Here is a 27180-nt window from a genome sequence, read left to right as displayed (position 1 = left end):
GCCACGGTCTTCAGGGATCAGGAGATCATGAGATTAGGCTGGCACATACTAAAAAAATCCCCTTTTATAACTCACTCATCACCTCAATAAAACATGTAAGATGCCTCATAATATCTCTCAACTGCCACCGATAAGTTAGTTATCAGTATGTCACTGATTTTTGTCTTCATTGTTTGGTATCTATGTGTTCTCTCAGTGCACCTTTATTTCTTGGATGATTTGGTCCTGTGAATCTGAATGAAAGTGTCAGTTCTCACTTATCTATGCAGGTTTCCGACAAATGATAATGGCATTTCGGTTTCACTTTTTATAAGTGTTTGTGGGTGAGATGAATGGGAACACTTCAATTTAATAACCGCACTTTGCAGCTACTATTACAGTCATATTAACTGCTTCCTTGTCAGTTATTAATAGTGACTGTGCAGCTAAGCAGCATAGTTACATCGAGGGCTCTCTTGAATTGTGTAAGGTTCACACCTTCACAAACGTTTCTTCAAACCGTTTCCACATTTAGAATGAAAGTAGCTCAGAAAACAAAAATGCTTTTATGTTTTGTTTTATGATGACAGCACATTTGTAAATGGGCATCATATAGCTCCCTGGAAAGGGTGATACCTTTATTTTTTATGAGGATGAATTTTGCTCAAAAGCAAAAATGTGTGTTTCACTTGTAATTAGTTACCATTGTAAAACTACAATGAAGAAAAAAAAGTTAACTTAAAAAAAATCTGCTTCATTTGGTAACATCTAAAATTTTGGTCTGAATCAACCTGAATATTAGGTAATACAAACTAAATAAATTTTAAGTCTAAGGTATAAATGCCCCTAAAAATGGTTACTAATTTTTACAGAGTACATCACAAATGCAATGGAGCACAATATGCCTTTGACTGATTTCGGAACCTGGCTTTTTGCTTTAAACATATTAGTAGTTATTTAAAATAAATTTAGAATGTTTTAAAACTAAAAAAGTAAAATAAAAACAATCTCACAAGTTGCTATAGAGCTGTTGTATTTTCTTCATGTATCCCCCTTATTTTTTTATGTTTTGCACACATCTAGAAAACATTGCCTGAAATTAATTCCTAAATGACTCAAATTTAATTACATAGATCACACTTGATTTTAATATTTAAAAATGATTCGAATTAGTTTTTTTCAATTTGTAATAAATATACCATAAAATGCAACAAGATGATAGTAGAACGCCCCTGATTTATAGCCATATTGCTGCCATCTCGTGGTCAAAATACGTATTATGCCTGTCTCTCAAATAAAAAAATACTATATATATATATATATATATATATATATATATATATATATATATATATATATATATATATATATACTGTATATATATCCCGGTGCATGCTTCCCTGTGATTATAATAATAATTTAAATAACTTTGTTACATCTAATGTGTTATGTAAGTTTAATTTATCCTTATGCTATATTAAAAACAGGCATTAACATATAGGCCAATTCCCTGTCAGCCAACAACACATCCTTGTACTATATTAAGAGTGCCCAAGATTCCTTCAAAAGTTTTCATTACTATATATTATAAACAGTGGAAAGTAACGAATTACAGCTACTCGAGTACATTTTTCAACTTTTTAAATTATAAATAAATAATAGTATTTTTACTTTTACTTGAATTGATTAAAAATGAATTATTCAACTTCGCTACAATTATTTTTCAACACAATTACAAAAATATACATAATATTTTGGAATTTTTGGGAAGAAGAAAGTTATAAGCACTAAATCTGTTTATAAACTAAAACGTGCTGTGCGCGGCCAGTGTTGTGGAGTAACAGAATACATGTAACTGGATTACGTATTTAAAATATAAAATATAAGTAACTGTATTCCACTACAGTTACAGTTTAAATAATTGGTAATTCGAATAGTTACATTCAAAAAGTATTTTGATTACTGAAGAGATTACTTTACATTTTATTGTCATTTGTTTCATTTAATATTTAGTCCTTTCAGATGGAAAACATTTAGACATATAAATGATGCGATCCAAAGTGCATTTGAACAGCAGTGAAACACTTTCTTATGATGTGTTACATTCATACGAGCAGACAGAGAAGTAAGTTTGAAGTAAGTTTGGAGCAGAAGAAATAGAAATAAACCTTGTGTAAATTGTCAGCTTTACGCTAAGCTTAAATGCAATTTCTAGCCATTTTACAAGCACATGTTACCAGGCACGATCATATTTTATCAAGAAAATTCACGTTAGATCATAAGTTTTATTGCCTCTAGTAATACCTTTGATATTAGGGCACAAATCTTATTCTTGATGAGAATTTTTTTATTGCGTTTCTATAAAAATATCCAGAAGTCCTTAAAAAAAGATGAATTTGCTTAATCTTGTTTTAGAAACAACACTGCATAAGATATTTAGGTTTTTCAGAGAATGTATTTTTAACATGTGTATTTTGTCTTACTGTACTGGCAGAGTTTTTATAGTCAAAACAAGTGAAAAAATCTACCAGTGCTGAAGAAGTAATCCAAAGTATTTAGAATACGTTACTGACCTTGAGTAATCTAACAGAATACATTACAAATTACATTTTACAGCATGTATTCTGTAATCTGTAGTGGAATACATTTCAAAAGTAACCCTCCCAACCCTGTGCGCGGCACACGGAAGCCCGCGGGGCACAGCATCATGAGCACAGCAGCTTGTATAAACTGCCGTCAGTGTCCTCTCTTCTCTAGCTTCTCTAAGACTTTCTGCCTTGTCACTACACAAGAACTATAATACTGTGATTTTCTGCATATTTCATTTTATTCTGGAAAGGAGCCATTCATTCAGGTATGAGGGAACCATCTGAACAGGTTTAACCACTGATCAAACTTCACTTGTTTTTAAGGCAGGCTATGTTTTAACTGTGTCTAACTTTAACACAATGTAGTTTGACATATATGTGGGGATATCTTGTTTACTTGATACTATATGTCTAAAACAAACATTTTATATAGCCATACCTTAGAAAGATACAAAGCCACTGGAAATTAATGGGGACTCAGAGCAAAAATGCCACCGAAATCAACAAAGAATCCTCGAAATTCAAAATATGGGGGCAAAAAACGAGTTCCCATGTTTTGTTAATAATATCTGATATAGTTACAATTACATACATTGTGATCTTCTTTTGACTTTTCACTGAACATTATTTTTTTCCCCGCCATCCGGTTCCTAGCACCATCGCTCTCTGCTTCTATCAATCCGAATCAGTTCGGTATTGTACTCCCACATTACACTCCGTAACCGTTCGCCCCTCTTGTTCAAAATAAACTGTCCTAGCAGGTAACCTCTTGCTCACGGTGCTGTACTGTACTTTCCTGCCCTGTTCTGCTGTTTATCTGTCTGAAAAGCCTCACCCGCTATAGGCCAAAAGTGCGCAAGGGATGGATGTTATATAAAGAAGGTATGAGAAATCACAAAACATAATGTAATCAAATGCTACAATTTACTTAATAATAATATTTCAATATGTGAAATAACCATTATGTTAATTATACTTTATTATTAAAACTGTAATACAATAAAACATATACAGAACAACCTCTTTTAGTGTTTGAATCAATCATATCTCTCACTAAACACTGTGTGAAATGTTTATTTTTGCCTTATTTTATTCATTTGGCATGTAGGAGTTGATAACAGATTGCTTAATAATCTCATTCCATATCTGGATAATTGCTGCAATATCATAGAGGATAAATTTCCTATTGCATTATATTAGTTTTGTACAGTAGATTAACTTAATAGCTAAAATACTTGGACATACTTGAATGAGAATAAACCTGAAATAGGAATGTGTTTTGGTCACAATGCACATTCTGTAGTTTTGAGACGATGGGGAAAAAAAAAAACACTGTATTGTGATTTCCTCATGGTAGCGCAACCATTTTCAATTGTATAAGAATAAGAACATTTTCTTGAGTACCAAATTAGCACTTTAGAATGTTTTTGTAAGGAATAGGTGACAGCATATGTCTGCCATCATGGGTAAAGAAAAAAACTGAATAAATATCACTTAAAACAATTATTTGAAACCATAATAAAAATTGGAAATTAATGATTTTGACAGTATTTTTAATCCATTTAATTTAACATAAGTTTCTTTCAAGAAACAAAAATGTCTCCGTGTTCTAAAAATGGAAGCGTATATACTACATATAATATAATTTTCATAAAGTAACTTTTAATGTAATTACTTGAGTAGTTTTTTGGCAAACTACTTATTTACTCTTACTTAAGTCATAATATTTCTTAGTACTTCTACTTGTACTCAAGTGAATTATTTCTTCAGTAGCAGTTGTTTTACTTAAGTGAAAAAAAAATCAGTACTCTATCCACCACTGATTATACAATGCATAATTATGTGCAGATAAATTCAAATTCAAAGAATACTCTTAAATATTTGTAAACAGTGTATCGTATCAAACATTCTTCCCATTCAGAAAATCTGAAATACCTGTCTGGCTGCTGTTCTCAAATGTCCTATATCCACATAAGCCAAAAAAAAAAAAAAAAAAACGATGGACAACTTTAATATCCCCACTGAATACATGACTTGTATTACACATTACATAGCTAAATTATTTTGGCATAAGTACATGGAGGTTGTCACGTTTATGTGTTTTGTTCATGTTTTCATGTCTTATTTTGAAGTTTCATTGTTTATTTCCTGTTCCTGTTTCATTGCCATGTGATCTGTTCCCTCATGTGATCCTCTCTTCCATGTGTTTTGTTCTCATTGGTTTGTGTTCATGAGTCTTGTTATCTTGTTATCAGTTCTGTTATGTCATTGGTTCATATGGTTATTGTCTTGTTATCTTGTTGTTAGGTTAGGGTACGTTTACACGTCATTGATGTACTAAAAACGGAAATGTTTTTCCTTTGCATTTCTGAAAAGATTCACGTACAGGCAACAACATTGTCAAAATGATCCCCGTTCACAAGGATCCGCGAAAACGACTAAAAACGCTGTATTATGCATGCCAGGCCAGTAGTTGGCGATGTCACTTTGGCTGTGTCTCATTTGGAAGGCTGCATGCTGGGTAGGATGCGTCCTTTGAAGACTGCAGTATACTGAGTGTCCTTTAAATAAGCCTCGTTTAAACGAGACGGCCTTTGTAGGACAAACGGAAACGGAACGTAACATGGTTGCTATGACAGCACGCCACTCTTTAACAAGCGCCAGCGCTTGCAGTGAGACGGTAACAAAGTCCCTTTAGAAGGGAATCCATGAGGTAAATTTTCGGAGAGTTATAATGATGTAAAGAGAAAAGAAAATAGATTTTACAGTTGTACTTTTAGTCTAATACTTTATTTTAATTATATATTAATATAATTATACATATTATATACTCTGCACCCATTTACTGAGGTACTTCAACTTGGGAATTAACATTACTTGCGTTTGAACATCATATTTACGGGCAAATTGGCATCATTTTTTTTTTAGACATTTCCGTTGAAGCAAAGAATTGTGGGTTGTGAGTGCCCATGAAGGATACACCTCATGCATCCTTTGAATTCCCGTGAAAGAAGGTCACATTCTAAGGCTGCATTCGGAGTGTCCTACTCGCTTTTCTGAAACGAGACAGCCTTGATGACGTATGCGGCCGACAAACGCGACCTCCGGAGGACGCAGCCTTCCAAATGAGATGCAGCCTTTTTTAAAGAAACACTACGCGCCTGCGCACACAAGCTTTCTTCCACAGAACGGTGAATACAAACAATAGATGGCGAAAAACCCATTTTCAAAAGTTTGTGTTTTCAGGCCCCAAAACGCCGTTGTCGTGTAAATGAACAGCCAAAACGCATAAAAAGTTTTCAGTTTTTAGTTGAAAATGTTGTCGTGTAAATGGCCCCTTAGTCTTGTTATTGGTTCATGTTTCATTGTCTTGTCATCAGTTTTGTATTTTTATTGGTTGTCTTGTTTACCTAGTCTGTGTATTTATAGCCCTCATATTCTCTAGACCTTTTTCAAGTATTGTTGATGTAATGTTGTCAAGTCATTTATGTTTGTTTTGGATTCACGTTTTTGCACTTTCTAAAATAAAACTGCACTTGGGTTCTCACTTCAACGTCCGTTCCTGTCTTCAGCCTGTCCTGCCTTGCCCGAATGTTACAGGGGCTTTAAATACATTCTAAGACATTAGGCATAACTTTTTGTAAAATTGCTTTTGAAATGTGTATTGTGAAAGGCAATATACAAATAAAAAGAACTTGATCACTGGTCTTGTCAGTAGTGTTTGTTTGCCTCAGTTTTACATTTACTGAATGGTATCTTTACCTGATCAACTGTTAATCCCCTCCCTCTTCTAACTGGTCTACTCTGTGACAACATTCACCTCTGATCTAATACACAGTTGTGCTCAAAAGTTTGCATACCCTTGGAGAATTGGTAATATATGTACCATTTTTAAAGAAAACATGAGTGAGCAGGCAAAACACATTTCTTTTATTTCTTATGGGATTCATATTCAACATAAGAAAAATGAAATGACCCCTGTTCAAAAGTCTGCACACCCTTTGTTCTTAATACTGTGTATTGCCCCCTTTAGCATCAATGACAGCGTGCAGTCTTTTGTAATAGTTGTCTATGAGGCCCCAAATTCTTGCAGGTGGTATAGCTGCCCATTCGTCTTGGCAAAATGCCTCCAGGTCATGCAAAGTCTTTGGTCATCTTGCATGAACCGCACGTTTGAGATCTCCCCAGAGTGGCTTGATGATATTAAGGTCAGGAGACTGTGATGGCCACTTCAGAACCTTCACCTTTTTCTGCTGTAACCACTGGAGGGTCAATCTGGCCTTGTGCTTAGGGTCATTGTTGTGCTGGAAAGTGCAAGAGCATCCCATGTGCAACTTTCGTGCAGAAGAATGCAAATTGTCTGCCAGTATTTTCTGATAACATGCTGCATTCATCTTGCCATCATTTTTCACAAGATTCCCCATGCCTTTAGAGCTCACACACCCCCAAAACATCAGTGAGCCACCATCATGCTTCACAGTGGGGATGGTATTCTTTTCACTATAGGACTTGTTGACCCCTCTCCAAACATAGCGCTTATGGTTGTGACCATAAAGCTCTATTTTGGTCTCGTCACTCAAAATTACAGTGTGCCAGAAGCTGTGAGGCGTGTCAAGGTGTTGTTGGGCATATTGTAACCGGGCTTTTTTGTGGCATTGGCGCAGTAAAGGCTTCTTTCTGGCAAATTGTGAAATTTTGGCATTGATTTTGAAAAATGACTGATCGTGCAAAAAAATAATATCTTTTATTAAAGGATTGTGATCATATGAAGGCATTTATTATCACATAGTTGTTTGGCTCCTTTTTAAATCATAATGATAACTGAAATCACCCAAATGGCCCTGATTAAAAGTTTACATACCCTTGAATGTTTGGCCTTGTTACAGACACACAAGGTGACACACACAGGTTTAAATGGCAATTAAAGTTTAATTTCCCACACCTGTGGCTTTTTAAATTGCAATTAGTGTCTGTGTATAAATAGTCAATGAGTTTGTTATCTCTCACGTGGATGCATTGAGCAGGATAGATACTGAGCCATGGGGAGCAGAAAAGAACTGTCAAAAGACCTGCGTAACAAGGTAATGGAACTTTATAAAGATGGAAAAGGATATAAAAAATATATCCAAAGCCTTGAAAATGCCAGTCAGTACTGTTCAATCACTTATTAAGAAGTGGAAAATTAGGGGATCTCTTGATTCCAAGCCAAGGTCAGGTAGACTAAGAAAGATTTCAGCCACAACTGCCAGAAGAATTGTTCGGGATACAAAGAAAAACCCACAGGTAACCTCAGGAGAAATACAGGCTGCTCTGGAAAAAGACAGTGTGGTTGTTTCAAGGAGCACAATAAGACGACACTTGAACAAAAATGAGCTGCATGGTCGAGTTGCCAGAAAGAAGCCTTTACTGCGCCAATGCCACAAAAAAGCCCGGTTACAATATGCCTGACAACACCTTGACACGCCTCATAGCTTCTGGCACACTAAATTGGAGTGACGAGACCAAAATAGAGCTTTATGGTCACAACCATAAGTGCTATGTTTGGAGAGGGGTCAACAAGGCCTATAGTGAAAAGAATACCATCCCCACTGTGAAGCATGATGGTGGCTCACTGATGTTTTGGGGGTGTGTGAGCTCTAAAGGCACGGGGAATCTTGTGAAAATTGATGGCAAGATGAATGCAGCATGTTATCAGAAAATACTTGCAGACAATTTGCATTCTTCTGCACGAAAGCTGCGCATGGGACGCTCTTGGACTTTCCAGCACGACAATGATCCTAAGCACAAGGCCAAGTTGACCCTCCAGTGGTTACAGCAGAAAAAGGTGAAGGTTCTGGAGTAGCCATCACAGTCTCCTGACCTTAATATCATCGAGCCACTCTGGGGAGATCTCAAACATGCGATTCATGCAAGATGACCAAAGACTTTGCATGACCTGGAGGCATTTTGCCAAGACGAATGGGCAGCTATACCACCTGCAAGAATTTGGGGCCTCATAGACAACTATTACAAAAGACTGCATGCTGTCATTGATGCTAAAGGGGGCAATACACAGTATTAAGAACTAAGGGTATGCAGACTTTTGAACAGGGGTCATTTCATTTTTTTCTTTGTTGCCATGTTTTGTTTTATGATTGTGTCATTCTGTTATAACCTACAGTTGAATATGAATCCCATAAGAAATAAAAGAAATGTGTTTTGCCTGCTCACTCATGTTTTCTTTAAAAATGGTACATATATTACCAATTCTCCAAGGGTATGCAAACGTTTGAGCACAACTGTATATTGACAGTTGTGGGACTAAATTGCAATGAAGTAACTAGTTATAATATAGCTGAAGTGTTATTAGCTAGATTTTAGTACTATTATTTTTGTTTTACAGTCCCTTTTCATCCAGCAATGCAAAATGGTCTGCTGGGCAGCATTTCTCCATCCCTTTACAGCAGTATGCTAATGATGAGGACGCATGATTAGTAGCCTAATGTTATAAAACGTACTAACAGCATATTCTGGATACAATGTGGGTTTTCTCTAGTAATGAGAAAAAAGAAAAGAAAAAGAAAAGGAATACATTTTTCAGAACTTTACAGATTTGGATTTATTACAACTACTTGTGATGAGAGTCTAAACCTAACCCAGTTTATCATTCTATTAATATTAGAAATGTGTGTTAGAGTGCCTGTGCATGGTCATGCATGCATGAAAACCTTCAGCCATGCTACATTTTAACAGATTGAACTGTTTGAGTACTTTTCACTGCCTCTTTAACTCTTCACCACTAAAAATGTTGTATTTCATAATCCAAAAACTAAAGTCGTTGTGACATATTAATGCTGTGTGTTTGCAGAGTCCACATGCAATTTATAATCAGCAAAAAAGAGAGGTAGAGAATAAGGTAGGTCCTCATCACCATGGTAACTGAGAGACCTCAGCTCTTTCTCTCTCTCTCCCTCTCTCTTATTTACAGTAGCAGTGTTGAAGTCCTCAACATAAAGAGAAAAGGCAGGGGGTAAAAAAGACAAAGTATGGTATACATGAGTCAGTCAGAGTATTTTGAAACGCCACCTTATTTCATGTTTTTATCAGAACTTTTTATTTAAACGTTTTAACGTGCTTTATAAGGATGTGCACGTGTTGAATTAACACATGCATTGATATAATGTCATTCTTTGTAAACAAGGAGCAATAATTCTAACGGACCAAATGCATTACTGCAATTTGTAATGCAGCCAAGAGATGCAACCAGCTCACCTGACCAATAATTGCATGCTAAGGCTTTAAGATAAGATGTCATAAATTGATACGGCAGGCCCAAGTGCTGGTTTCAGTGGTTCTTTTAGTGTTGTTTGTTTTTCCACTTGTGATCAAATGGCAGTGTGTTGATGCACATTGTTCGCACACCTCCCCTGAGCAGTCACATGGGAGAGGTGACCGCACCATTCAATTTCAATCAACGTTCACTCTCTCGTGCTGCCGACCAGAGTCAGTTTAGCGAGAAACATGGCATCACTTTAGAAAAAAAAATGCGTGTCGTATTTTAACGGAAGTATCTGTACTAGTAGCCTACAGCTGAAAATATCACGCTGTCCTTGGGCAGATGTTAAACGGCGATGTGTAAACAACACCGGGCAATTTTTGGCAGCACTTTATGTTGTCTCGCTTGAGATCTGAAACAAGCTTTTTATTTTCTCCTGATCGTGCTTCACAACCCGGGGCTTCCTAGAGATGAAGAGGAGAGACAAGCTGAAAATCCCCTCCCTCACTTTGGAGTAAGCGCATATATATTTTTTTCTGTAGTGAAATATTAATGTAATGAATTATTTACTCGCTATGGGGGAAACCCATGAGTTGTTGAGAAATGAGCCGAAAGCGACAGCAGGCGACTTTCTGTTTAACAGTTATATTCATTTGACATCGTTTCCTGTGTGTTTTCAGAATTGGTGTTAATGTAAATAAAACAGTTGTCAACAAGTAACGAGGTAAATTGAAGTATTCGGAGAGCACATTCGCAGAGAAGTGTTGTAAACAGGAAAACAACTGTAGGCTACCAGTGAATGGAGCGCATTGGGGTTCTGCATCTCATAATACATTTGTTAGATTAAAGATTACATTTTATTAAATTTAATATTAAATTAAAATACTTCAAAAATATTTTTTGTGACGAGAAACACCCTTTGCATTCGTTTCATGCTCATACATAACCTTTGTGTGTTTGAAGATTATAATTATAAAAATGAATATTTTGAAACCATTAACTTGGTTCTAAAACTTACAATTAGAATGTAACATAAACGCCAATTGCGTGATGTCCTGTGCGATTGCCATCAACCTATGTTTGTCTTTGGTAGTTTCAGCAGTATGTTTACACAATATTGTTGGGATGGTGGTCTTTACTATAGTGCTTTGCTGTCTGTCATTTTATTGGATTATTTCCACATCCCATTTCATCCCTGCTGTAGCTTTATTGTGATCATGATCTCAGGCAAATGAGCATTCTTGTGCATAGATAAAGACACCAAATTACACTTTATTGGCAGGCAGGCCAGATTGTTTTTGTGTGTGTATGTGCGTGTTTATATCATGAGGTTTGTAAATATGCTCTATACTGAGTGAATTTAAAGTACTTAAAAGCAGCATAAAGGTAGTCCATGCACCAGTGTTTCAATCCATGTCTTCAGAAGCTATATAATAGGTGTGGGTGAGAAAGAGATAAATATTTAAGGTCTTTTTTACTATAAATTCTCCTCCCTGCCCTGTAGGTGGCGATATGCACAAAGAATGCAAATCGCCAAAAATAAAATACGTTTCTGGAAGTGAAAGTGGACATTTATAGTAAAAAAGGACTTAAATATTGATCTATTTCTCAACCACACCTATCACATCTCTTCAGAAGACATGGATTAAACCACTGGAGTCTTGTGGATTACTTTTATGGAGTATTTATGTGTTTTTTGAACTTCAAAGTTCTGGCCACCATTCACTTGCATTGTATGGACCAACAGAGCTAAAATGCATTTTTCTTAAAATTGTCATTTGTGTTCAGCAGAAGAAAGAAAGTCATACACATCTAGGATGGCATGAGGGTGAGTAAATGATAAGAAAGTTTTGGGTGAACTGTTCCTTTAAGTGAATCTCGATTCACCCTTTCAGGTTCCTACTATGAAATTCGAGCCTTTGATAGAGAACAAGAGTCTGAGTGTTCTGACACTTTCCTTATCGCATCTCGTGTCGTTCTCGCAATGTTTTCCTGCTTTTCTGACACTTCCTTCTGCCTGCCTTCAAAGATGATCACTGCAGCTTTTCAACCCTGCCTCCCACTCTGAGCTTTGAGTGAACATAGCCGACCCCACAGCCCACTACATTTTCAATCTTAATGTGTAGGAGCGAACATCCAGAGCCTTCCATCAGCAAAGCTTCTCCAAAAATGATTGTGGATTACTGCTGATTTATATATTTATTCATTTATTTTACCTTGGATTCCAAATACTCTGCAGCACCGATCTATAACAAGATATGCAGCTGTTTATAATCCATTGGTGCGTTTTAGCAAATACTGCTTACACACATACTCTGAAAGCGAATGTAGTGAGAACGGTTGAAAATGCCATAACATCAGATTAATGGGACGTCTCCAGTTCTCTCTCCTCACCATGACAACATCTTCACACTTTCACAGCACTCATTGCTACCATTGCAATGTGCTGTGAGAATATCCAAACTGCCAGACGGTGGCAGCCTTATTTGTACAGTCATGCATATTTAATATTCCAGTTAGATTTCAGGTCACCAAAAGACAAATCTGTCTTGCATTAAAGTTTATCAAAGTTTGATTTGTACTCGCTACAGCACTAAAGGGTATTTTAGGACAGAGTAGTCCAGCACTACCAGTACTCAAACAGCACATCAACCTAATCAAGGTCGCAATAATCAATACCTGTCCAAACTGCCTTCCTCTAACAACATGCCTTCAACTGCATTAAACCCTGTAAACTTCCGTTTTGATTTGCTCCATTAATTCTGGTTCCGGTTTGATCCTAATCCCTCATCAGTGAGTTTGTACTTTACAAATAAATTCCTGTCTGGTTAGTTTGAGTACGTATTAGGCTACTTAACTGATGACAACATTGAATACCATGAAGCAAACATTAGAATGGCCTTTTATTTTGATGCCACGACTGCATCAAGTGTGGTGGAACTGAAAGTTATGATGGCAGTAAACAGTAGATAACTTTGAAGGTCACACATTAAAGGAATTTAATGAACTGATACTGGTAGACTGAAAACACCAGATGCCTGCAGGACAAAAAACAGAAATCTGTTGATGAAAACAGTGAAATTTGAGCTTTCATGGTTGAGATGGTTGTATACAGCTATAGGCTAACCTTTCTAATAATGCATAAAGACATAAACTGTCATGTCTCTAATTATATGAATCATGATGCATGTTATTATTCTCCATACATGCATCTAATTTTGTTAGCTATGCAATTACATTGTCATAACAGCGTATTTAAAGGGATAGGTACTCCAAAAAATGAAAATTCTGTCATAATTTACTCATCTTCATGTTGTTCTAAACCCTTATGACTTTGTTTCTTCTGTGAAGCACTTCTTTAGAACAAATAAAGCCATAAGGATTTGTAACAACATGAGGGTGAGTAAATTATGATGATGTTGAAATATCCTTTTAAATATGCTGTTAGCCAGGTTTTTATTTTTTATTTTCGATGCAAACTTTTCGGATGCCCAAACATGATGTTCCCCTTGCTGGGAACCCCCATTCCTAAATTATAAAAAAGTATTTTTTATAAATAATTTTTGATATATACACTATATTGCCAAAAGTATTCGCTCACCCATCCAAATAATTGAATTCAGGTGTTCCAATCACTTCCATGGCCACAGGTGTATAAAATGAAGCACCTAGGCATGCAGACTGCTTCTACAAACATTTGTGAAAGAATGGGCCGCTCTCAGGAGCTCAGTGAATTCCAGTGTGGTATTGTGATAGGATGCCACCTGTGCAACAAGTCCAGTCATGAAATTTCCTCACTACTAAATATTCCACAGTCAACTGTCAGTGGTATTATAACAAAGTGGAAGCGATTGGGAATCACAGCAACTCAGCCACGAAGTGGTAGGCCATGTAAAATGACAGAGCGGGGTCAGCGGATGCTGAGGCGCATAGTGCGCAGAGGTCGCCAACTTTCTGCAGAGTCAATCGCTACAGACCTCCAAAGTTCATGTGGCCTTCAGATTAGCTCAAGAACAGTGCGTAGAGAGCTTCATGGAATGGGTTTCCATGGCCGAGCAGCTGCATCCAAGCCATACATCACCAAGTGCAATGCAAAGCGTCGGATGCAGTGGTGTAAAGCACGCCGCCACTGGACTCTAGAGCAGTGGAGACGCGTTCTCTGTAGTGTCGAATCACACTTCTCCATCTAGCAATCTGATGGACGAGTCTGGGTTTGGCGGTTGCCAGGAGAACGGTACTTGTCTGACTGCATTTTGCCAACTGTGAAGTTTGGTGGAGGGGGGATTATGGTGTGGGGTTGTTTTTCAGGAGCTGGGCTTGGCCCCTTAGTTCCAGTGAAAGGAACTCTGAATGCTTCAGCATACCAAGAGATTTTGGACAATTCCATGCTCCCAACATTGTGGGAACAGTTTGGGGATGGCCCCTTCTTGTTCCAACATGACTGCGCACCAGTGCACAAAGCAAGGTCCATAAAGACATGGATGAGCAAGTTTGGTGTGGAAGAACTTGACTGGCCTGCACAGAGTCCTGACCTCAACCCGATAGAGCACCTTTGGGATGAATTAGAGCAAAGACTGTGAGCCAGGCCTTCTCGTCCAACATCAGTGTCTGACCTCACAAATGCGCTTCTGGAAGAATGGTCAAAAATTCCCATAAACACACTCCTAAACCTTGTGGAAAGGCTTCCCAGAAGAGTTGAAGCTGTTGTAGCTGCAAAGGGTGGGCTGACGTCATATTAAACCCTATGGATTAAGAATGGGATGTCACTTAAGTTCATATGCGTCTAAAGGCAGGTGAGCGAATACTTTTGGCAATATAGTATGTATATATATATATATATATATATATATATATATATATATATAAACTACAAAAATAATAATTTTTTATTAAGTTTATAGTGTTTTTTCCCTTACCATCTTGTTTTCACTCAACCCCCAGTGAGCAAGCTATAGGTTCAGCTAAATTCAAATATATTTTTTATTACAAACCTATATGCAAATTATTCTTTTTTTATTATTAATTCTTAAAGTTAAAAAACTAGGGCTGTCAATAGAATACTACATGCCCTCTTTTCAAAACCCCACCCTCCAAAGACATGTAAGATTGATTGACAGGTGGAGAAGTACCTCCAAGTTTCTGATTTGCTCAAATGAGTTGGCCACGAGTCACGACTCTTCTTTACGATTTACAGAGACTAGGGCTGTAGCCGAAACAGGTGTGATTTCTCAGGGCAGCTAATTTCAGTGAGAACATGCCACAACCTTCATCGTACAACCTGCTTCATTCATTTATTCATTTTTCCTTTCAGTCATTTCACTGTTATTTGTTGCAGCACCATGATGCCACTGGGTTGCTTCCTAAAACACTTTGATTTGCAATACAGACAGAAAGCATGGAGAAACACCAACAGACAGACATTCAGACCACATGCACTTAGTCAGAGCGCTAATGCATGTAAACATGTCTTGCTTTTCAGTTTGTCCCCCAGCCAGAGTCCCATCATCCTGAGTCCATGCAGTCCAGGCAGCCCATGCAGTCCTTTACAATCCCTTCATCCCTGGAGGTAAGAATCCCCATTTACATGCCAAAACCTGCTCTAGTCCTGCAGAGAAACAGGACTGTCCTGAACATGACAAACACATCTCATTTACATTTTCATTAAATGGGGAAATACACTGCCCATTTATTCCTCAAACATTTATATGTAAAGCTCATTTCATGCTTATGTTTCACATGGACACCAGAAGCAGATTATTTTAGTTTTGCCCATATTGCAAATTCATGTTTATTTACTTTTTTTAATTAAAAAAAAAAACGTTGATTTACCCCTGACGTCACTGGGGAAACGCTTGCGTTAGGTCATACCATCTCTGAGAGGATCGCCATGCCTTAGATAGTAAAACAAAATTATATATTTTGACCGAGTAGATTTAGTAATTATAAAGTAAATTACGTATTTATTTGACCTGCCGTTTCCAAATATGCTAGACCATTACAAACAGATTTTGCAGTCACAGCTTAGTCTCGTGTCCCCCTGTTCTCAAAGAAATGGTTCATTCCAATCTTATCACCCGGGCAATCAATCAACGCCAGAGAAACAACCACAATACACACCCAAACACACACACACACACACACACACACAAACAAACATGAACTTACTACACTATGCAGGTCCAATTTCGAAATGTCCTGGAGCAAATATATAACTTTCTGCCAGCTCAGGAGGATGTCGGATGGTGCTTGGAACAGAATGTGAACGTCTAAACTTTCAGCAAGTTGCACGGCGAGGACGGCGAGCAGCAGCGTGCCACACGAAGCACCAGCCGGCAGAACGGAGATGAAGCACTGCGAACCAGAAGGTGTTTTCTCGGTCTCCCGTATGCTTTCGTCCAGCCAAGAGGCGGACGCATGATTCGGAAGGGGTTTTGTCACTCGGTGTTGCATTGGTAGTTGGTACTCTAACCGTATACGATTATGTCTGATCCAAGTTACTGGAGCGGTTTAACTGGCAGCAGCAAAGCTAATTTTGTGACGGGTGCGATGCTTAAGCGGTCCAAAAGGTAACTTGCAACATAATAGATTAGATGCACACATTACTAACAAAACGTATTGCTGTAATAACTTTGTAGAAGAGCGCAGAAGGGCGCACGAACGCGTACGGTGTGAACGGCCCCTTATCGAGTTCAATCAAATGTATCTGTTTAGTCGAATCGATTTGAACAACAAACAAAAAAAGTGACTAAATACAATAATGCTTGGCTATGCGAATTGTGACATGGTGTTTAGATTTTCGATGGTGGTAGAGACGGATATCTGTATACACTGATATAAATCTTTGGCTGCACAGTGTAGCGAGATTCATGTGTCATGCATGACTCTGCAAGAGGTGTTGGATGGACAAGGGAGATGTGACATGCACCCCTTGAGTGTCTGTCACTAGGAAGTCTTGGGTAATGAAACTGACAGTTGGGTTGATGTCCAGAGCTTTTGGTTCCCAATGCTGTCTGTAGTGTTGCCAACACAACACTGCATGCAGACATAGCAAGATTTCTCATTGTTTTATTCTTAAACCAGCAGAGCAACATAATTCTACCCTCTTGAGAACCAGAGCTGCATTTATCTTGTGGATCATTTGTCACTTGATCACGGTTGATTTTTCACTTTATTTCATAACAATGACTTCAACAATGTGAGCTGGGCCGGATTATGATGAGAGGTATTTAAGAATCCCCCTCGTTTGTGTATGTGTTACAGCTGTCGGAGCAGTAATAGGAAGAGCCTTGGTGTTGGAACGCCGTCGCCCACCCGGCCTCTCTCACCACTCTCTGCCCACACAGGTAAAACTCCCTGTCACATGACACCTGTAGTAGGACAGCTGACACTGAGCTGAGCCATGACTGTTGAGGTTGTGTGTAGCCGGAGTAACACAAGCCTTTCCACCCCTTCCCCCTTTCCTGTTTACTGTTTGTTAAAGGGATAGTTCACCAAAAAATTAAAATCCTCTCATTATTTACTCACCCTCATGATATCCCAAGTGTGTATGACTTTCTTTCTGCAGCAGAACACATTTGAATAAAATTAGAAATATATCTTAGCTCAGTAGGTCCTTAAAATGCAAGTGAATGGAGATTTCTATTTTGAAGCTCCAAAAAGAACAGATAGAAAGCATAAACGTCATCGATATGACTTAAGCGGTTAAATTAATGTCTTCTAAAGCGATACGATCACTTTTAGTGTGAAAAAGATCAATATTGAAGTACTTTTTAACTCTAAATCATTGCTCCCGGTAAGCTTCACGAGAGGGTGGCGATCACGCGGTCTCTCGTGTGATGTATTCGCGTTGCCATGATACGGACGTAATCTCACATTCTCCTCTCGGTTAAGACATCTAGGATGAGCACACAAACACACTATTGTGAGTAAAGAAACAGATAAAAACAGATCTTAACAAAAACCAACAAAGCTTCTGTACAGCGTTCCTCCTGCTCACTTGAAACAGCGCTGCTTATCCAGCTGTGACTCACGTGTGTCAGTTCTCGCATGTTTCAAATGCCAATGCGATTACATCACAGGCGTACCGCTTCTGACCAGAAGCATGATTTAGAGTTTAAATAAGTACTTAAGTATTTATCTTTTTCGCACCACAAGCGATCGTGTCACTTTAGAAGACATTAATTTAACAGATGGTGTCATATGGATTATGTTTATGCTGACTGTCTGTGATTTTTGGAGCTTCAAAAGAGAAATCTCCATTTACTTGCATTTTAAGGACCTACTGAGCTGAGATATTTTTCTTCAGATGTGTTCTGGTGAAGAAAGAAAGTCATAAACACCTGGGATATCATGAGGGTAAGTAAATAATGAGAGAATTTTCATTTTTGAGTGAACTATCCCTTTAAAGTTGCTGTGTGTAATTTCTAAACTTTTCTCAGTTTTTCTGTGGTTTCCCAAACTAAGCTGCTAAAACGACTCGTTCTCTACTTCCTCCACATTCTGATGTCATATTGTGGTAGACATTTGCATCTGACTGCATTCACAACAACACATCAACGCATACATTACTTTATAACTTCCACTGCTTGCACAGTAACGGTGAGCAGTGAGATGGCAAGGAGAGAGCAGGTCAGTCAAGAGCTGAGAGCCAATCATAACAGTGGCCATTTACGGTCAAGTCTTAAAGGAAAAACAGCACCAAAACAGAGTGTGTCTGACAGAGGGACAGAATGAGTGTGGAAAATGATCATGTTTTACAAATATGACTTTTTTTATTTTTTTATTTTTTTGTGCCAAAACAGTTACTAATATTATAAATGAACCTCAAGGAACATATTAAAATAATTAAAGGCATGTCATGACCCGTTTAAAGGTGCACTTTTTCCTCATTAAAAAAGTTTTACTCCCCTCAAATTAATTTTAATAAATAAATATATATATTTATAAATCATGACCACTCACATGAGATATCACTAACCTGATAAAAGCTGTTTTGCTCTACATGGAAAGGGTTGAACCAGTTGAAATCTACTCGCTTAATTTTCAAACAAGTTTCCCTAACACTCCCCCGCCATCTACTGTTGGCCAGTCTAACAGACAATCCCGCCCTAAAATGAGCCAATGTTGCTGCATCAGGCTGATCGGGATGCTCAAGCAAACAGAGCTATATTTTAAAAGCGAGAGCTGTGACAGAACCACAGTGTTTACACTTTTACAGAAATTTATTTTTGCATATTAAGCTGGGTAACAAAGTATTTTGCATTGGAAACACATTTCAACTAAAGGAGACAGTATTTCGAAACTTTGAGAAAATCACACTCACCAGCTTTAAATGGCATAGACAGGACATTTGACCTAGAATTGTTGTAATTGTTTTGAATTGTTAGTTTTATTAGTTTTTTGTTGAACTTTGTTTGTTCCAAATCAAGATATACTGAATGTCCTGAAATATCTGAGGTCAGTTAGTGATTTCTTTTAAATCCTGAAGCTTGCATAACACTGTGCTGTGTTGAAATTTCCTCTTGTTCCCCTTCCAGCTGCCAGCAGCCCTCTGGACAGCCCACGAAATGTGTCCACTGCTGTTTGCTCACTCAACTTCCCTTTTGCCCGCAGGTAGACAAATCTTTTTTATCATATGTTTCTAGTTCATAAACATGACAGGCCAACATTCTTGATTTTCATCAACATTTATGTGACTATTGACTCAGGGTCTTATAGTTGACTCATTTATTCTGCAGTTGATCTTCTGTATAGACCTCACTAAGCATATCATCTATTCTCTCTCTTCATTTCTTTATTTCTTCTCAGCCACCTGGCTCGAGCTGACAGGTAGCCAATCTCTCTTTCACACTATTATTTGGCCAAACCTCAATCACCCTTTGAGTTTTTGTGACTTTGTATACCCTTTTCAGGGGTCAACAGTAAGGATTTTCTTAGCTGGTCTGATTGGGGCTAGTAGTTCAGATTTTTAGTAGTCTTGCCCAGATTTCACTGCCCCATCACAAAAAATATATATAAAGTACTGTGCAAAAGTCTTAGGCACATAAGATGTTTCACAAAAGCATTTGACTTAAGATGGTTATTTATGTCTTCAGCTTTAGTGTGTCAATAGGAAATATAAATGTTAGACTCCCAAACATTACTTTTGCAAATAGAAAAGATTAGAATAGAAGAACAGGGAGCCCTGCAACAGATGTCATGGCCCCCACAAATCCCCCCACTGCACATCGTGTCAGTCTAAGATTACACAAAGAGACAGAAGCAAATGAGAGAGCCTAAATAGATAGAAGAACTGTGGCGAATTCCCCAAGAAACTTGGAACATCCTATCTGCCAACAACCAAGAAAAACTGTGTCCAGGAGTACCTAGGAGAATTGGTGCTGTTTTAAATGCAAAGGTGGTCACACTGAATATTGATTTAGCTTTTTTATGTTTACTGGACTTTGTATGACATTAACTGATAAATGAAAACTATTTATGTCATTATTTTTGAAGACATCCTAACTATGCAACATTTTTCACAAGTGCCTAAAACTTTTGCACAGTACTGTGTGTGTGTGTGTGTGTGTGTGTATATATATATATATATATATATATACACATTAAATAATGTTTTCTTTATTAAAACAATTACACTATTTTATTTTATTTGCAATAATAGTTGGAAATATATTAATTCTGTTAAATCATAAACACATTTTTGCTGGAAAAAGATGGCATACAATTCAAAATATACTGATTGGTTCATAATTTTCAACCTATTGTTACTAATGACTATTATCAAGTCATTCTCGCAATTTCTACACAACCTCATGTATGTTAGCCAGCTAGATGACATTAACTTGGGTTTAGTCAGTAGAATTCGCAACAGAACGTATGTACAAGATCAATGAATATAAGATTTGGTGACAAATGCAGCTCTGGCCAATTGGGCAAGAAACAGTTTCACAATGACCATCCTTATTGTTGAGCCCTGATTTAGACAGTACCTGATTTTTATTTGCCATTCATATGCTTTATCTACAGCTTATAAAATGTGCCCTAAAGGAATTTGTCAGACCGCACTCAAAAACGGTCCAAAGGCATCTAGGGAATGCTGTCAATATGGGATTATTGGCATGGTGCAGAAAAATTATTTGATACGAAAATAATTTGTTGTGGTCTGGCTCAGTGGCCGCATACAGTGTTGAGTGTTTGGCGGGTAATTCTAGTTGCTGAAATGCTTTTTCTTTTCTCAGAGCGGAAGGGAGACGGTGGTCTTTGGCTTCCCTTCCATCATCAGGTTATGGGACCAACCCTCCCAGCTCTACTGTCTCGGTATGTGACTTTAAATACTCAAGTAATCTGCTGTTACTACAGTAGAAGGGGATATTTTTCTGTTGTAATGTGTACGCATATTTGTTTATTTATAGGTTTAACAGCAATGGCACTAACCATGCATTATCAACTGATTTAACAATGCCTATACTGAATTATAAAATCTATATTATAGAGCTAATATCAAATGAAGAAATTGTCAAAGTCAAGTGTTTTTTCCACAAACTTTTCACCCCATGCCAAGCACTTCTGCTGATGAAACGATGTAAGATGTAAGATGGAATGAACTATACTATGAAGAAACAAATACAAGCATAAAAGAAACATTAAGTATATGGTTTAAAAAGAAAACAATACACTATTTTTTTCTTTTCTTATTTTGTTATTTTTCAAGTTTAATTTCACTAATTTAATTAGAAGTTATTTTTTCATTACTTATTTCATTTCTCTTCTCGCATGTAGTCATGGCAGTTTGTCTGAAAGAACACAAAACGATCGGATGTCTTGCGCATGATTTACACATGGTCGGGAGCAGGTGTAAATTTTGCTTGCACCAACTGACATATTGAGAATATGAAAAACGAGAAGTTTCATGAATCAGAGAATTTGATTCAGAACGGCTTTACGAACGATTTACACAATTTGTTCTGCCCCTGTTTCATGAATGCGGCCCAATTGGAGCACACAAGATGCTCTTTGGAAAATTCTGAAATCATGCTGGGAAAACATAGGTCATCAGGTTTTGCACAAACTTACCAAATACTATGAAAGCTGAGAAGTGTTTTTTTTTTTCATTCATCTTTTAATCAAATTGTTAGGTTGAAAATATTTATGAAAACGACGTATCAATCAAATTTTAAAAATGCAAATTAAAAAATATTGAACATAAAATAAAATACAATTATCCATTTTCACCAGTTGACTCTTGAACCCCACTGTATGTTTAAGCCTTGTTGATTTTGGAATGTACCAATGTGGCTATGTGATGGAGCAATGAGGTTTGTTACTTTGCAGTCATCATCCTCATCTCAAGAACGACTCCACCAGCTTCCATACCAACCCACACAGGACGAACTTCATTTCCTGTTCAAACACTTTCGAAGTTCGGAGAGTATGACTGATGAAGATGGACGGCCCTCACCGTTTATACGGCCCCGGTCACGTAGCCTTAGGTAAACAAGTATATACAAACACACACATTATTTGCGATATAGGATGTCATTGTTCACATTTAATATGGTTATTTTGGGTTTATCACTCCTTGAGTGGAGTTTTAAAGTGAAGTGTGTAATTTTTTGATAAAAAAACTATCCCAGTTTAATATTCAATCAGCTTTAAGTAAGCCATTCGCAGATTGATTTTCCCAAAAGGATAATACTTGGCAGCATTGCATTGCATCAGCCAAAGGCGTGAGCTTAGGGTGAGACAGACTTTTTTTTTCTGTTTAATGATGCTTGTGGCACAGAATATACATGCTTCATCTTTAAGTAGTTTACTTGGAGGTTTATTAAAATGCAGTGACTGTTTAAGAGCTATGGCCTTGCGGGTAGCACACGCTACAACACATTGACCTGTGGTGCTTATGTGGGTGACACAAGCCCAGCTCACATAATTTATCGATCCTGTCCCTCCCTTTTCTCCCCATTGTTTAATAAGAGGCAAATGGCCTAAAATAAAACAGAAATAATAATAAAAAATAAAAAAAACTACAGTGACTGTAATGTGTAAAGCCAAAATTGTTACTAAGTAATGTTCAGTGCAGTTTGTTGCCACTTGCTGTCTGATGAGTGGACTCATGACTAATAAACAAAATATCCAGGCTTCCCCCTTCAAAACTGAAGTGTTTTTGTCTTGTGAAGAACCTCTCTCTAGGCTGAGTCAGTAAACTGGAGACTGAATTTGCTGTGTTGTAATTGAACACTGGGGGTTGAAATTTGCATTCAGCCACTTGCGAGGTACAGTACAAGGAGAAATAGAAACTAAATCTGTCTGATTAGGGTTTTTTATTTATTTATTTATTTATTTATTTTTATAAGTGACATCCCTCCTGAGCTTAGCTACAGTTGCTTTTGCTCAGCTTGCAGTGCAGTGGCTCACCTTTAGACCACATCTCTGCTTTAGATGTCCACCCACAGTGTGAAGCACACACAACCCTACACACACACTTCACGCTTCAAACAAGCCTCACACAAAGAAAACACTGCACACTTGGTTATTAGGGCCCGAGCACCGATGGTGCGAGGACCCTATTGTTCTTCTAGACATTTATTATAATTTTTTGTTTTTTGTTTTCAAATGAATCGCATTTTTGAGGGCCTAAACATACACAAACTCATGAAACTTTGCACACGCATCAGAAGTGGCGAAAATTTACATCTGATATGGGTTTCCTTTACGCTATGTTTCACCTACACGTACGAAAATCGGTACACATGTGTAACATGCCAATACCTACAAAAAAAGTCTCTTGGACCCCTGCCCTAAACTCAACAGGATGTCAGCCATTTTTATTTTCTCTTCAATTTTTGCTCAGTTTTTGCCATTTCCAGGCCTCGTACTTTAACGAACTCCTCCTAGAGATTTCATCGGATTGACATCATATTCGGTCAGTCTAATGTAAAGGCCTTGGCAATGCTAAATTGTGAAGCTTTTGAATTTTCACTGTCCCGGCCGTGGCGGTCTGACAATGTTTGATGTTTCGCCATGAAACAGGAAGTTGTTATAACTCATATCAATGTCTAATCTGCCCCAAACTTCACATGTTTGATAATAGTCCTGGCCTGAATACATCTACGTGCCAATATTCAGGTATAGTCATAGCGCCACCTACTGACAACATCTAATTCCAGGTCTTGTACTTTAACAAACGTCTCTCAGAGATTTTATCAGATCAATATAATTTTCGGTCAGTCTAATCCAATGGCCTTGGTGATGTTAAATTGCGAAGCTTTTGAGTTTTCGTTGAAGGGCATGTCCGTGGTGGCCTGACAAAGTTCGATGAGAAACGAAACATATTTTTGAGACCTATACATGCTCGAAAGATCATGAAACTTTGCACACACCTCAGAAGTGGTGAAAATTTACATCTGATACAGGTTTTAGAATTAAGTGTTCAAAATGGCTCGATTGCGCCACCTACAAAATTTCAATGAAATGGCCCTCACGCCACGTTTCACCTACACGTAAGAAAATTGGTAGGCATATGTAACATGTCAACACGTACAAAAAAGTATCTTAGAGCCATATCCTAAACCCAAAAGGAAGTCCTCTTGGAAGTTAACGAACTCCTCCTAGAGATTAAATCAGATCTATTGTGAAATAAAAAGCCTTTACCTCCATAACTCTCTCCTGTCCTCTCAGAATTACATACAAATACATGACCTGAAGAATGAAGTACATTATAACATAAAAAATGCTACAAAAATTGAATGCAGTTCCCCTGGAACAGCAGCCCCAACGTACACCAGGGTGCGAGGGCCCGTTCATCGCTGCTTGCAGCTTTAATTAGAGTTGTTTTCCTCATTGATGATATTGAAATATAAGCACTTGCATGAACTCAGTTGTGACCACTGACATGCAAGTCACAAACAAGTGACTCTTATAAGATGGTTCTTTAATTAATTTGTAAAAAAAATACTCACAAACTGATTTATTGGTTTGAATAATTCGAACAAATTATTCACTGAATCTGCCAGAGTAGGGGTCAAAGCAAAAACAGTTCTGTAGAAAATATTAATCTTTGTCAATAAAGAGTAATGTATTGTGTATGTTTACAGTATTTGGCCTTAAACGTACATGATTTTGATCTTTTATTCTCTTTCATTCTCCTTGTTTTAGCCCTGGACGAACAGGTGGCTCATTTGATAATGAAATTATAATGATGAACCATGTCTATAAGGAGCGCTTTCCAAAGGTATGTGGTACCAATCTCACTGGACGGATAATATCTCCAAATTGTAGCCAGTTTTTCCTCTGCAAGTGTAAATTGTTCCTGTAATGTGAACTTCTCTGCCATATAGGCCACTGCTCAGATGGAGGAGCATTTGCTGGATATCATCAGGCAGTGTTCTCCTGACAGCACTCTCCCATTGGGTGATGGAGTCCTGGGGTTTATCCAGCACCAGCTAATGGAGCTGGCCAGAGACTGTCTGGATAAATCCCAGAATGGCCTGATAACATCCCTGTACTTCATTGAGCTGCAGGATAAACTGGAAAAATTGCTGTATGAGGTGAGCTGTGAATCTTACGCTTGGTTTAGTGATGTTTTCAATAGGGCTGGGTATCGATGCAGATTCCTGATTCGATTCCAATTCACAAGCTCTCGATTCGATTTGATATCAATTAATTTGGGTGTATTTCAGTTATAATGTCCCTTTTGCTTACATATGAAAGACATTCTTTTCCAGCTAATGCTGTTAATTACACAGGGACCTTCTTACCAGGTACATTACAAAAATATTAATTTTACTAATAATATTTTATAAATTTTTCATCATTTTGGTAGCATTTTGGCTTTTTATAAATGAAAAAATTGAGGTCCATGGGCCACTATTAAACGTTCCATTATATCAACTAAATGTTTTTAAAACAAAAGTTTCCCTGGTTCTCCTCCTTTATGATTTCATAATATAAAAAATTATTACCCTGCAATCTGCTTAACTAATTCAATGAAGAGCTGTGTCAATGGCATTTATATATAATTTGTTTTGGTTTTTTGTTGTTATTGTTGTTTTTTTTTGGGGGGGGGGCTGCGTGCCCTGGTTTGGGCATCTCTGATGTATTCAATTAATAACATACTATATTTCATATGTTATTTTTTTGTTTCATATTTATTGTTTAATTGCATAATTTGTACTATTTACAAGTATTTACATTGATTTGTTAAACACGTGCTAAAAGTGGTACTGTCTCTTTAACAAAACTGGCATTTTTGTAAAGAGCGTCTATAAATGAGCACGGTAACTAGAGAGACTCGAACGGCTTTATCTCATTTGTGCCAAGCATGATTAGAAATAAATGTTTATTTTTATTTTTTTTATCAACAACTGACTGTAAAGAACAGAGTATTAAAAGAGACATTATTCAGTGACAAATAGGTTGCATGGATCTCATCTTTGGACACACATTACATGGAACAACTTTTACTCTCAACATGCTGTGAAAGGATCTCGCTGCTGAATACTCCACCACCATACTACACAATCACTGGTCGGTGAAATGTAAACATATACCAGCCAGTTGGCAAATATATACAGTACATTTTAGCCACATAGCGCAACATTTGGTTGCAAATGCGAGTGATTTCCTTGCATTGTAGTAGAGGGTTATGCGGTGAGTAAAAGGTTGTTCTTGAGATTTAAGAATCAGTATCGTTCAAATTAGGGATGCACCGATAGCACTTTTTCTCATCCGATTCCGATATCTGAAATCTCCGTATTGGCCGATCCCGATCCGATACCAGTGTTGTTTTTTGCATAATCAGTTTATAATATCTTTACATTTATTGTGTGGAACTAATTGGTTGTACTCTTTAATATGTAAAGAAACAAACCTCTATCTACACATTATATCAATATAAATGTATAGCTTATTAAGAAACTTTATTGTTAACTAGTATACTGGATAATGTAGCAGCAAAATTAACAGTAATTCCAGTATAAGTTATCAGTAGAAAAGAAGCCGTTTTGTATCTGGACTTTAAAGGATTCAGATCTCTTTTTTGTTCAATTTAGTTGTAAGATATCGGCTCAATTTCACACAGTTATTTTTTGGAACCCATTCAACTTAAATATTATTATAATTTGTAAACAAATGATGATAATAATATATTATAGTAATATATAGTAATATCTCAATCGTGCACCTTTAACTTTTAAACCCTCACGCTTTTATTTTGACATTCTGAACTCTCCAGGAAGTCCTGTATGTGTCTGTTTGTAGGCAAGTTTTAATTCGCTTATTATTCAAATTCTGGTAAAAAGCTCCTCCGGTGCCATTCTAAATGCATATTATAAGCGAACTGAATTTTTGAGCATCTACATC

General features: G+C 37.2%; 1 protein-coding gene and 1 long non-coding RNA gene across 14 annotated transcripts in view; one reads left to right on the top strand and one right to left on the bottom strand.

Moving 5' to 3' along the window:
• Positions 1 to 10048: 10048 nt before the first annotated feature.
• The window catches only part of LOC127428135 (microtubule-associated serine/threonine-protein kinase 3-like), a 55407-nt gene continuing 38275 nt past the window's right edge, over positions 10049 to 27180 (top strand). For 4 of the 13 annotated variants that reach the window (XM_051676241.1, XM_051676240.1, XM_051676239.1 and 1 more), the window contains exons 1-8: positions 14720 to 15388; positions 17083 to 17165; positions 19359 to 19434; positions 19630 to 19650; positions 21060 to 21138; positions 22153 to 22310; positions 24976 to 25051; positions 25158 to 25367. In XM_051676241.1, the coding sequence (XP_051532201.1) occupies positions 15162 to 15388; positions 17083 to 17165; positions 19359 to 19434; positions 19630 to 19650; positions 21060 to 21138; positions 22153 to 22310; positions 24976 to 25051; positions 25158 to 25367 (930 nt within the window). In that variant the 5' untranslated portion in view covers positions 14720 to 15161. Of the gene's footprint in view, positions 10337 to 14719; positions 15389 to 16149; positions 16389 to 17082; positions 17166 to 19358; positions 19435 to 19629; positions 19651 to 21059; positions 21139 to 22152; positions 22311 to 24975; positions 25052 to 25157; positions 25368 to 27180 lie in introns of those variants that run through there. The other 9 variants (XM_051676245.1, XM_051676244.1, XM_051676243.1 and 6 more) reach the window with 6 other exon arrangements.
• On the bottom strand, positions 15308 to 16112 carry LOC127428156 (uncharacterized). The gene is made up of 3 exons (XR_007895036.1): positions 15988 to 16112; positions 15652 to 15713; positions 15308 to 15448 (listed from the first exon to the last, which is right to left on the bottom strand). It is a non-coding gene; the product is annotated as an uncharacterized LOC127428156 (long non-coding RNA).

This window comes from Myxocyprinus asiaticus, chromosome 37 (assembly GCF_019703515.2).
Source record: "Myxocyprinus asiaticus isolate MX2 ecotype Aquarium Trade chromosome 37, UBuf_Myxa_2, whole genome shotgun sequence".
Classification (NCBI taxonomy): domain Eukaryota; kingdom Metazoa; phylum Chordata; class Actinopteri; order Cypriniformes; family Catostomidae; genus Myxocyprinus; species Myxocyprinus asiaticus.
The sequence above is the reverse complement of the archived record's forward strand: the minus strand, read 5'-3'. Positions and strand labels throughout refer to the sequence as shown.